Source organism: Saimiri boliviensis, chromosome 9, assembly GCF_048565385.1.
Source record: "Saimiri boliviensis isolate mSaiBol1 chromosome 9, mSaiBol1.pri, whole genome shotgun sequence".
In the NCBI taxonomy this organism is placed as follows: domain Eukaryota; kingdom Metazoa; phylum Chordata; class Mammalia; order Primates; family Cebidae; genus Saimiri; species Saimiri boliviensis.
Genome location: NC_133457.1, coordinates 22254476 through 22268127, shown reverse-complemented (window position 1 = coordinate 22268127; position 13652 = coordinate 22254476). Strand labels below are relative to the sequence as shown.

General features: G+C 36.6%; 1 protein-coding gene across 8 annotated transcripts in view; it reads right to left on the bottom strand.

The window, feature by feature from the left end:
• The window catches only part of SCHIP1 (schwannomin interacting protein 1), a 767830-nt gene that overhangs the window by 570488 nt on the left and 183690 nt on the right, over positions 1 to 13652 (bottom strand). For 5 of the 8 annotated variants that reach the window (XM_074405563.1, XM_074405564.1, XM_074405565.1 and 2 more), the window contains one exon: positions 13444 to 13579. In XM_074405563.1, the coding sequence (XP_074261664.1) occupies positions 13444 to 13579 (136 nt within the window). Of the gene's footprint in view, positions 1 to 2895; positions 6091 to 13443; positions 13580 to 13652 lie in introns of those variants that run through there. The other 3 variants (XM_003924985.4, XM_074405574.1, XM_074405568.1) reach the window with 2 other exon arrangements.

The window sequence follows — 13652 nt, the reverse complement described above, 5'->3', positions numbered from 1 at the left end:
AGCATCATATCCAGACATTTCTATTTCTATTCGGATAATATTCTTGGACTTTCAGCTCTGTGTATATCTTCCATGAAAAGTCCCTAAGCTCTTTTCAGTTCTCTGAATAAGGTAAGATGACTCCATCATCTCTAGTAATATTTAATGCAAATCTCAAATCAGTCAGGTCTTATCTAGTTAGGCCCATAATGTGATATAAAGTAGAAATGTACCTTGCAAATAAAATTGGGACAGGAAAGGAACAACTAACAGTAAAATGTACTAACTGAAGACAGAAATCACTTGATAGAAAGTTTTACAGTGATTCTCTGGGATACTGGAGTACCTCTTTCCAGCCCCTAATTTCCACTAAACCCTACTTACAGTGTTAGAAACATACTAAACATACTAAAACACACCTAGAACACATCTGGAATCAATCAGCATCCTCCTCACTGAAATAACTCCAAGGATTCCTATGTCCCGCTAAGAAGCTACCATTTAGGACCTTCTTGAAACACATTCCAGTTTCAGGCTCTTCACTACCAGAACTGGCCCTGTTGAGACTATAGCTAGAGGAGTTGCTTCTGCAGGAAGATGTAATGAAAACTGATGCAACAGAGATGAGTCTGAATACCTTGGGTGTAAGAACTATTTCCAAGATCAACTATCTTTCTTAGTGCCAAAAGAGGTTAAAATTAGCAGTAAAAACCACACCTGCCAATTACCTGCCTCTATATTCAGCCACCCTGCAAAGCATCCTAACTAGGGTGGCTTTCATAAATATGCCCCTAAATTCTTTGTAGCCAAAGGTTATACATCCCTTGCAAGGGTGGGTGGACCACAGTAACGAGATCTGGGAGCATATTTTTACACTGGCAAGAAAAGCAAAATGTCACTCAACTAAATTTAAGATTGCTCACATACATCTGCTACCACCAGAATGTTATTTTTTAAAAAAAAAGAATGAAAGAAAGGAAAAGAAATGTGAATATCTAATAACTTAGCTCTGAACATTTTTCTACTGTTCAGGTAACTGTTTCAATAATGATTGGAAGGCTATCAAAACAGAAGCAAACATGTGTTTGTCGTTGGTCATACAGCAACAATTTCTGGTTAAATACATAGACAACTGTATCGCAACTACAGAAAAATGTATGTGCTGGATAGCTGTAGTTATAAATATATCACTAAAATGTCTGCAAAAAAGCAACAAATATAAAATGTTACACTTCTGACAATATCATAAATGAATCACATCCTTCAGAGAGACAGAGACAAAGATCAAATAAATTTCTGAAACAGGTATATCTCCTGACCCCATTTCAGAGCAAGCAGATGCATTTTATGACACGAGTCTTGGATTCTTCTGGATTAGGGCATTACAATTTAATAAACCAGAATGATTTGTCCAAAGTTCACCAGCAGCTGCAAATGGATACAGTTTACCATAAGAGAACAATTTAAGTTTGAAATCACAGAGGTGCATGCAATGGTGTGTGAAAAGTACTATTTACCTATTAAACCAAAGCAGAATTCTAAAATTTTGGGAAATGAAACTACAAAAACTAAAATAATAAATCTGCCTTTCATTCTTTTCAAAAACTGAGGCCTTTTAAATATTGACATCAGTTAAGGAAATTACCAGTGGATCTATTAAGCAAAGATGACGAAAATGTATATCAAGGTCTCTTTTATATAAAATCATTACCTCCTCTAAAATTATACACTTCATACACTGTCAAAATGTAAGTACCATTTTATCCTAAAATGAAATGCCAAATTACTAAAGAGTTAAGAAGCAACAGTAATTCACTTGGAAATTAACCATAACAGAAAGAAGCCATTATATTTGAATTAAAGGTTGAGCTGAGTAAATTGCATTTATTTCTGGTTTTTAAATATGAGGGAAACTACTGAGGGAAATAAATATAATATAAAAATATATCTTTATTAGGTCTTAAAATAAATGATTTGGTATAAATAAAATTTCCAAACCACATTTAACTGGCCTGAGAAAAGAATCATGATTTGTTAACGCTATTTTTCAATGACAATATGTTCTCTTAGAAAGAAATTTGAATAATCAAAATATCTGTTGGGGTAATTCTTGGTAGCAATTCAAAGTATTATTTCTTCATTGGTTGTGTCATGTTATAATATCATAGAACCACACCTTTTTAGTATTAAGGATGGAGTTAAAAGATGTTTTTGAAGAAATATTTTTCATTTTTGGCTTGAACATTTAAATTGAACATTTTGAAACTAAATATTTTCAATTATGCTAAAAGTACTACTTCAATGGCCCATATATAATTTTATGAAGTTATCTGTTATTTCTACTTATAATAGGCTCCCACTGTATACATTTCATACCAATAAATTTGAAATTTTGTAAGTCATCAAATATCTCCCATGTACTGATACTAGAATACTTAGACATTTATTCTTTTGGTAGTTGAAAGTATAATCTACAGTGGAAAAGTTTAACATTGATCTTACAAAATTGGACAAATCAGGAACTAATTTCCAAAGAGCATTGTGCATACAAAGGACAATAGATTGTACATTTAGAACTATTTATATGTATATATTAAAATGCTATTTCCAAGGCTACTGTTTTGTCTACTGCAATGCAATTAATTCTGGTGGACTAAAAAAAACACCCAAACTTAGATACTCAAAATTCAAAGCACCAAACAACCACATATTAACCATCCACTGAGAAAGTCTTTTTTTTCAAATGAATACTCTGATATATTTTAAATGCTTAATCCTGAATTTAAAAATGTAATGAAGGCCATCAGCTTTTATAGCTTAAATTTAAAATAACTCAGTTCTACTTTGAAGTTTTCTGTCTTCATACGTAAAAATATGATAAACTGAAAATAGATGGCAGACATTTGGAAAACTTACACTGTCAGAGTGCTTGCCCTGGTCACAGTCCCACGTTGTGACATGCTGCCCAGACCTCTCCATGGTGCTGAAGAGTTACTCTTGTCCATTTGAGAGGGAAGAGTTGTTATTCAAATTGACTTTGAAAGAAATCCATAAAGGGTCACCTGGGTTAGCTTAGCTAGTAAAGTTATCTGAAGAACTTCTATAGCATACACTAAGTAGAAGATGCTTTTGCCCTTCAGTTATCAACCACCATGCTCAAGCAGCTCAAAGTAGATTTTGGAGCAGAAATCTTCAAGTATTGGCAAAAAAGAGTGAGAGCTCTTTGGGAGATGAAGTTTGCTGATTTTTGCCAGTGTTCTTCAAATTGATAAAACACAGAGAAGACAAGGTTACGCAGAGAACAGAGGATTCCAGAAAAGTTCTTGATCTTAATGCAGAAAACAAGCTCCCATGAGTCCAAAGCAGCTGATTCACTTCGTGCTATCATCTGATCTACTTTTTGATTAAAAATAATACAATGAAATAGAGTTACGAATTCCACAAGGCACTGCGCATACCACATAAACAGGTCTGCCTCATTCTAGCCCCAGCCTCGTTCTGCTGAAAATTATCACAGCAGAAATCAGGCTTTGTGGCTTTCACAGATTATCTCTTTCTGAGGCTGAAACGTATAAAGAGCCACATGACACCCAATGATGTCATCTCTAAAGCAGGTCACAGTTGCTGCTGTATGTAGATAAAGTCCTTCTAGTGAAGTATTTAGCATTGTGATTTTCTTGAAAATCTACTTGCATTAAATAGCATGGTCTTCTACCAAAATACTTAACCCTAACAATACAGTGCCACGAAGAGAAAAACCAATTTGCTGCTCACATGTGAGACCAAGTCTCCTCTTAAGCTAACATCAGCTTCTGGTGATGCTTTACAAAATGCATAACTGCAATTAACTCACGGTGAATATAGTGAAGATGCCTTTTGTCCTGGAGAAGCTGCTGTGGGAACTAGAGGGTTTCTAAGGATATAGAATCCACTTCTAAAACACTTCTCAGAATAGCATGTTCAAAAATTATTTTTTCATTCCATCCATAAAGGTTGCAAAATAAAAATTAAGGCAGCCTTTGTTCAACTTCTAACAGTTTATTAAAAAGTTTTATAAAAACATTTTAGTATCTCTGAAACGATTTGAGCATATTTTCAAGTGTTAAAGAAAAACGTTAACACACTATTTTTAGATGTTTTTCAGCTCTGAATAAAGTAACAATAGAAAATTAAATATATTGTGACTAATCTGTACACCTAACTGGTAATCGATAGTATATTCTTTTAAAGAATGTTTAATGAGCAATGCCCATGATCATTCTTTACAACGTATTTCTTTTGTCTATTTAGTAGCATGCCATAATTTATGATTTTCAGTTGTAATTGCTGTTTCTGCCAGTTAATAGTTAAATTATCTAATCCCCTTTCATGCTGGCAAATTCTTATAGCCTGAGAGAAGAATAACTTGAAACTAATCTAATCAGTGCTTATTAAGTGTATTCCCTCTCTTAAGGTCAAATAGATCAAACAAAAGCAGTTTTCCTTGAAGAGTATAGTACTCTGTCATATTTTTGAGAAAGAACCATAAATCTGAAGAGAAAACAATTTTCCACATAACCAGTGCCACTGAACCAATTCTGTTAGAGCAATGGTGATTGTTCCAGCATCTCATCAGGAAAAAATTGCCTCACCAGCTTATCATGGCGTATCTAAGCAATGTTAAAATATCCAAATGAAAACTGAGAAAAAAAATTGATCACCTAAATGTTCTGGTCCAGTTACCTTTCCTAAATAGGTAGTTTTGTTCAATTTCTACAGCTTAGTATTTTCTATACTTTAACAATAATGAAGATTACCTGGGGCATTTTTAAAAATTAAAAGTCCCAGGCTCTTCTCAGATATTCTGATATGATAGGTCTATTGTGGTTCTGGAATGTGCATTTTTTAAAAAACATTCCAAAAGTAATTATTATTTGGAAAACGCTATAATGATTAACATATTACAATGTATAAAGTCATATAAAAATAAAACTGAACAAAAAGTATTTATGATACTTAAAATGATTTTTCTTAAAAAAATCCCAATTTTTGCTACCTGAAGTATCCAGTGTTGAGCCCCCTTCTTCTCATTTTCTCAGGTTCTTATAAGAAAGCATTTTCCTAAAGACTCTCAGCTGCTGATTTCTATTGTTTTCTCCTCTCTACAAAAGTGGAAGGAGTTACAATGATTGGAAGATTAGGCAAAGGAACTGGGCATTTACAGCTCAGGATCACCTTCCCTTCATTTCTGTGTGGGATCCAGCTCCCTGCACAGGATTCACTCTGGCTTGCCCTGTAGGTGGGACTGGTAAGTTTCTCTCAATCCAAAGTTCAATAGCAAGAAGTCAAATGTTGCCAGAGTCAGAGTTGCACCCTCAAATTCAGCTTTGACAGGAAGTAAAACTGAGATTTTGATCTCCCTCTGCCTACATCTCTTATTTCTCGAAATAAGTTTCTAGATCAAGAAGGGAAAAGGAATTATTTATTGACTTTCTAAAACTCCATCTTTTAGTACTACTGTTTTGTTGACTCAATTCTTTTTTTATGTAAACCCTATGAGCCAGTTAATGCAACAAGTTTTATCTGGGAACTAACTTAATAAAATTTTCATTTGCATAATACTGCTCTATAGATAGAAGCCTGTAAAAAGAACATGTGTGTAAAGCTTTCGTTGGAAATTTTATGAAATGCATTGTTCAACTCATTAACTGCATTACTGAGCCACTTAGAGGAAAATTTGAGCTCTTGGAATTTTTCTTTAACAATATTGTTTACCAAAGTGTGTTCCATGGATTCATTAAGTCCAGAAGATATGACTCACTTCAGGTTTCATGCTCAAAGCAGCATAGAAAATGGCAACACAGCCTTCCTACAGAATCAAAATGTGTATAAACTTGAAAAGGCTGAGAAGTCGTAAACAAATTGACTTATTTTGCTCCCTTCTAATTAACATGTACCAATGTCCTATAAAAGTAATATTTCAGGTGCCGCATTCCAAAAAATTCTGCTCTGATGTTTCAGCAGTAAGATTTTTGTTAATAGCACCTAAACCTTTTATACAATTAATCAATTAATAATTGTTTCCTGTTATCAACAACTGTTACAAGAATTGTCAATCATGACTCAGGAATTTGTAGATTCTGCAAAGGCAGAGGTTGTATTTCTCTTGGTGGTCATTGTATCCCCAGTGCTTTGCAAAGGCCTGGCACATAGTAGACATTCAGATAGTTGCTGAATGAGTGAATGAATATAAACCTAATCCAGGGATGTGAGTAATTATAGCCCACCCCCTAAGATGTCCTATTTACAAAAGACCCTTAGGCTAATAAGCTTTCCAGAAGAAATAGAATACAATGATATATCACAATCCAGTTTCACCACATCTGATTTCTCCTTGGACCCTAAAGCATTTTTTATATTCATTCAATGTGTGGACTGCTGGTTTGTTGTTAACTTTTATTTATTTATTTATTTTTTTGAGATGGAGTTTAGCTCTTGTTACCCAGGCTGGAGTGCAATGGCGCGATCTCGGCTCACCGCAACCTCCGCCTCCTGGGTTCAAGCAATTCTCCTGCCTCAGCCTCCTGAGTAGCTGGGATTACAGGCACGCGCCACCATGCCCAGCTAATTTTTTTTTTTTTTTTTTTTTTTTGTATTTTTAGTAGAGACGGGGTTTCACCATGTTGACCAGGATGGTCTCGATCTCTCAACCTCGTGATCCACCCGCCTCGGCCTCCCAAAGCGCTGGGATTACAGGCTTGAGCCACCGCACCCGGCAACTTTTATTTTTTGTAGATATAGCAGGTGCATATATTTATGAGATACATGAGATGTTTTGATACAGGTATGCAGTATAAACCAATCACATTATCCATTAAGTAATAATGGAAGATGGGGCATCCATCCAAGCATTTATCCTGTGTTACAAATAATTCAATTACACTCTTATGGTTATTTTAAAATGTACAATTAACTCATTACGACTATAGTCACCTTGTTGTGCTATCAAATAATACGTCTTATTCTTTCTTTTTCTGTACCCATTACATTAACCATCCCCATTTGCCCCCTGCAGGCTCCCACTACCTTTCCCAGGCTCCAGCAACCATTCTTCTATTCTCTCTGCCCATTAGTTTAATTGTTTTGATTTTCAGATTCCATAAATAAGTGAGAACATGCAATATTTGTCTTTCTGTGCTTTGGAATGTAATAATAAAACTGGATTTATTATGTAGGATACACTCTGTGTCTAAATTAGAGATCTAGCTATTTATCTCACCTAAGCTGTAAAATAAGGACAGAATTTATGTGAGGACAAATGCCAAGAGTGGACTTAAGGTAAACTATAAAGAAAACAAGTTCTCAACTATCTTTATCAAAGGTGACATATTTAATGTCTAGGTTTTTGCATCTATACTCACAGGTCATTAAGTGTGCAGACTGTGAGGAAGATTTATTACGTTACTACGGATGAATCAGTGATCAATTGTCAATTTTGCATATCATTTTGAACTCATATGATGTTTAATATTAGCAGTACTTTTTAAAAATTTTTAAATCTCAAAACCAAAACAACATGTTTATTTTTAAGCCTATCAAGAAAAATTATCCTCAAATTATGAAGTTAAAAGGATAATTTGGGAAAAGGAATCTGTATTAGCAGCCAATATTTAGAGACATAAAGCGAGAGGATATTTGTATTATAACATTAATATTTTATGTAAAATGTATTTATGCATACTGTCATACATGTTTATACAATTTCTAAAACTTTGGAAAATGAAATTCTCAGGCTCTGGTTTAAAAAAAAGAAATGTATCGACTTCTATGTAAATATCAAGAAGTCTTCTCTTTATATATGGTTAATATACTCTCATAACCAAAATTTGGAACAAATAGACAAAGAATTTGTGCAATTTGGGGATCTGAAAGGAAGGGTGAAAGGTAGTGTTTAGTTTAGGTACTAAAACATTAGAATTCCTGGGACGTAAATTTACAACAGCTGAGCTTAATACTGTAATCTGTCCCTGACCTGGAAAAGCTAGGTTATTAATTATTAAGTAGCACAAAACTTGTATTCTCTATAGTTTTAAATCTCTCAATGTTGTATTAGAAGGGGTCCCAGAAATCCTCTTTTAGGGCTGAGTTTCCCCCCAAACAAGTACACTTTCTAACAAGACTTTCTCCCTAATTAGTCACCAGAGTTTTCCTGATGTATTTAAAGCTGGAGGTTGTAAATCTGAAAAGGGCAATAAAGCTTGAGGGTAATGAAGCAGTTTTAATGTTGATGAATATGCTGTGTTCAACAGCAAGGTTAGGCCTGACTTTTAGAAGTATATTTGGAAAGGTTCGGTGGGTCACCTGGCTGGCTGTTGCTGAATATCCAGACACTCTGGCTAAAAGCTGAATAACAGCAGTGCTGTTAACTTGAGTGTTCCACAACCTTCCCTCCACACCTGAGGTAACAGTCTTCAGCTGGCGCAACTCACTGGTTTTGACTCTGCTCAGTACTCTAATTCCTCTTGACCATGATGAAGGTGAAGCAAGGTCTGCTGGTAAAAGTTGGGCAGCTGCAGGAATGGCACTTAATTCTACTTTCCCCAGGGTGCTACGAATCCTCCCGTTTCTTATTCGTCAGGGTCCTTGGAAGGAAGGAGAAGGATCTATGCTTGCTTTTACTCTGCGTCTGGGGGTGGTTTCTCAGAGGAGGTCTACTCGTTTAGATGCAAAAGGATCCAGTTCATCTTCAGAACTGGAAAAATTAATCTTTAGTAAGAGCAACACTAAAATGTGTAATTATTACCTTTGTAATGTATAGTTCCAATATATGTATTCATATTCATTCTGGGACTTGAGTTGATTCTCATGGATTCACTTGGGGAATCACAGTGCCCCTCAGTCAGTGTCAAGTTAAAATTTTCATCTCTGCTCTCCACAAGTTTTCCACAGCATTTTGAGTAATTTCACTGAGTGTTTTCAAGAGCAGATTCAAAATAAACTAACACTTATTGAGAGCCTTCAGAGCCCCAAGTTCTGTGCTGTATTTTACATACGTAGTGCTGTTTAATCCTCACAGTAATCCCAATCCAGTTCTGAAGTGGGTATTATTTCCAAGCTGCAGATGAAGAATGTCCTCTCTAACAATATATCTTGGACGCAAACAGTGGCAGAGCTGCTATTTTAAGTCACATTCTCTTACCCAGGCAGCGCCTCATTTCATGAGCCACAGTTCCCCCTATAGGCCAGATCGTAATAATATGGGAACCAATGGGAGAAAACGGGCGTGACCACAAGCAAGGCCCGTGCAGGTGGAAACACTTCAAGCCAAAGGAAATTGAGGTCGTCTGTAAATAATACCAAAGATTTTTCTGGACTTACGTGTAAGGGCATGCTAATGATTTCTGAAAAGGTTGTCAATCTTGGGGTTTAGAAAATATCATACTATAGTTTCTGTGATAATCCTGTTAGATAAGTTACAGATCTCTGGGAGCTGGCCACAAAAATCATTGAATATTTTATAATATAAAATTGATTAATAAAAAGTACAGAGGACATTTCCTACTGTTGTCCTTTGTGCAATAACTAATATTTTTAAAAATCATCTTGATATCCACAAGCTCCATTCCCTCATAACAGTTGCTATTTAAAATTCCTATTTCTAAAACCAATTTTTCTGTTACCACATGATACATCGTGGTGTAAGGGCACTTAATATGCAAATTGCTAACATAATATTATCTTCCCTCCTGTTGCTCCTTAATTTGGCATTGAACAGCTGAGTTTTGAGGTTTTAATCAAAGCACATTGAATGAAGCAATTTATAAAATCAAATGAGGGTTTTAAAAATATTGTTTCATTCACTGTTTACCAAATTGTAAAATAGTCTTCGAAATGCATGAACTGATTGCTACCCCTACAGCTTGACCATATCTAAATGCAGCCTTCTTTTCAAGTGATATAGTGAGAGAATACAACATGGAGCTCCACCCGAATAGGTGGCCCAAGAAAAGATAGTTATTTCTTTAAGTCTCGTTTTCATCATCTGTAAAATAAAAATAATAATAGTGCCTTTCTTTATATGATCATTGAAAGGATTAAACAAAGAATAGCAAAGTCCTGGTACATAACAAGTGCTCAGCTCTTATTAAGATAATGAATTTGAGCACTCATACTTAAACATTGCTGTTGTGATATATTTTAAGGCAGAAATTTTCTAAGAACTATATTAACCATTATGCTTAGCCAAAACAATCAGAGCAGAATCTGCAGAAGCATCATTCTCAGTTCCACACAGGAACTCAACCAGATCACAGAGCTGATTTCCCATGTAGTACATGCATGGGGTAGAGAGTTGAGATAGGCAGTAATTGCAGATATAATAGGCATGGGGCTGGGGAGCAGCTGGCAATGTCCAGAAGTTAGGTAACGGCATGTTGGCCTCCATTGAGGTTGTGCTAGAGGTTAGTAGAAGGCAGGCAGGGACTTGAGACAAGACAGGCAGTTGATCAGATCTCAGAAGATAGAAACATTTTCTAGGCATCAACAGCAATAGAGCAAACCCAGAGAAAGAGGGCCAAGGTTCAACAACCTGGAAAAGATCAACCAAGAGGAAGAACCCAAAGTACTCTCCAGGGACACAACTCACTGACAGCATTTGACTTGGACTGAAGGCTTTTAACACAGACGTTCCAAATGGACTCATGGTTATTAGAGGAAGCTCATTTCTTGACGACAGGCTTAGTCACTGTGGGCCAGGGGTCATCCTATTCCCTCCATACACAAAGTCCATTCACTGGAGGGTGAGAAAACCAAGTCTTTCTATCTGGGGCTCCCTGAGAGTGTGTATAAACCGGTCTGGCAGGCTTGTCAAGGTAGAGCAGAATCACCTTCCTTCCACCAGGCAGCTTGTCCCCAGGTGACTGCAACCCCCAAGAGATGTAAGAATGAATCTTCCCAAAAGGGGACCTGGCAAACTGATGATCATGGGAGACAAACCAAACTTAGCTCACTAAACTCCAAACAACAGAAAATTTTCTTTTAAATTTTGACTTGGATATTTTACCTAAGTGACCAACTAGAGACTTGAAAACATCCCAACACCTTATATGTTCATATTTTATTTTTCATATTTAGTGTCACATCACTGTCATCATCTATTTAAGTCATTATTATAATCAATAAGTTCTATTAGAATTCTGGACAAGGCCTACTTGCTTTCTGACAGCTAATTCCAGTAATTCTTTTTTAAAATCCGTTTAGAATCTAACTTTTTTTTTTTTTTTTTGGAGATAGATTTTCACTCTGTCACCCAGGCTGGAGTGCAGTGGCATGATCTCAACTCACTGCAACCTCTGCCTCCTGGGTTCAAGCGATTCTCCTGCCTCAGCCTCCCAAGTAGCTAGGATTACAGATGCATGCCATCACATCCAGCTAATTTTTGTATTTTTACTAGAGATAGGGTTTTGCTATATTTGTCAGGCTGGTCTTGAACTCCTAACCTCAAGCAATCTGCCCACCTCGGCCTCCCAAAGTCCTGGGATTACAGGCATTGATTCTCACTTTTTATAGGCCATCATGGGCAAGCCAGACTGCCATTCACTGAATACAGTTATCCTTGTTCCATGAGCACAGAGCTAAAGGATGATGGTATGGTGGGGCTACAGGATGCACCCCCAATTCAGTCTGATACACCTTATGGGAGATCATGTTGCTAGGAACATTTGAGGGAGAAAATGTCTTCTACTAAAAACCAACAAGGGACCGGGAAGCTAAGCTAAATTAAATAAAGTAGAACTGCTAGTGAAGCTGCACAGAGATATAAACGAACTTGATGACTCATGAACAGGGAAGAACACGCATTTATGCACAAAACACTTACGCTAGAATCGAAGCGGTACAGCAGTACAAATAGAAAGCAAACATATATTCTCATAGGATTCCAATAAAACCAGAAGGCTAAGCACCCTAAAGGAACACTAGAACTCTTGCATTGGCAGCAAATGAGAATTGTCTTGAACTGGGGCTGTGAGAAGGTACAAAAACAGTAAATTCAAATACAAAACTCACAAAGTGATTTCTAATATTGAGTTTCCATCATTCAGATAAAATCCTCAAGTCATCTAATTTGCACTTCCTATTGGCATTCACAACAAAGACATCCTGAATACTCAATTCTCACTTTATTTTCTACTCACAAATTGTGTTACACACAAATGCGAAGCCATGGCTTTTTCCAATGTGGTTCACGAGTGCCCTCTAGTGACAGGCCAGTTAACATAAGCCATTCCCCCAAATAATTGTTCTAAAAAGTGAAGATCCATTAAATGTTCAATTTCTGCTGTCAATTAAAAATAGATCTTTGGCCACTTTTATTTGCATTGCTATAAACTCAACTTATTCTCTCTCTTTAGATCTGTATCTAGGAAAAAGCATTTATTAAAGAACATGCAAGCAACCATCTGAAAACATTTCAAACGCAGTCACTTTTACCTGATCCCAAAAAGAATACATTGTTTTGAGCGTTGGGAAACGTTTTTACCACAGAATAACCATGATGACCAAGTAGTAAAGGAAACATTTTTGAAAATAATATACTTGTGTAATTACTTCATTTCTCTAACTTTTCAGCGTTTCAGTGACTGGTTACAAATGCTCACAGTGCTTAAATCCACACCACTCTCGTTCATAAACTTCTAATCACTGATTTCCTCCCACTTTTTATGTTTTTTTTTTAAATAAAGACTTTCAGCAGATTTCCTTATTCCTTATCTCTCTATCTCAGACTTCTCAAGCTGGTGGTCCGGGGTTCAATTGTGGTCTGCGCTTTACCTTTGAAATTTTCGGACTGGCTGCTAACACTTTAAAAATGCAGATTTCTGACATCTCCTGAAGAAAGAAAATCACATTTGGCCATGCCCGCCTCTATCCCCACATGGTGACACATTCTCAGGAGCCAAGTGCACTGCCCATCCAGTAAGATCTCTGTTCTCCACGTAGTCAGGGGCACAGCTCAGCCACCTCTGTCAGGAGGGTGACTTACCTGGCCCCTGGAGGCATTTGAGTTGCAACCCCTGAGTATGTGACCACTTTCAATTCTTCCTGTATAGGTTCTCTTTCTACTCCTTATAACCAAGTTTATCTTCTATCATAAGAACCACCACAAGATAAAAGAAACACACAGCACATACTAAAAGAAATATGCTATTATAAAGAAAAGAAAAAACCAAACACCTCAGTAGGGAAAAGCGAACACAGAAATGCAATCTATTTTCTCCAGACTTGATAAACTTCACTTTGTGCTTATGAATTTTGTCTTCACTTTAAGATAACACAACTCTCACCATGGTTCCTGTGTAGCAAATAAGCAACCTAGATCCTCACTCTCACAAACCACCTGCTCACATCCCAAGATTTCTCTCTTAGAACCAAAGTCCAGGCTTTCAGCTGAATGTCAAGTCAGGCCATAAAAAAAGAAACACCACTCACAGGTGTGCTGCTGTCAGAGAAGGTGTTCATGCTGACGGAGCTGCTCAGCTTGTCTGAGGAGATGGAGGGTGGGGACGGGCTCCTCTTCTCCAGGGGTCCCTGCCGCTGCAGGTACTCTCGCCATGCTCGCTGAATGCTAAAAACAAAACAAAACAAAAAGCAGTACACACACCGTTACTCCTGGATCACAGTCCACAGACTCAGAAAAT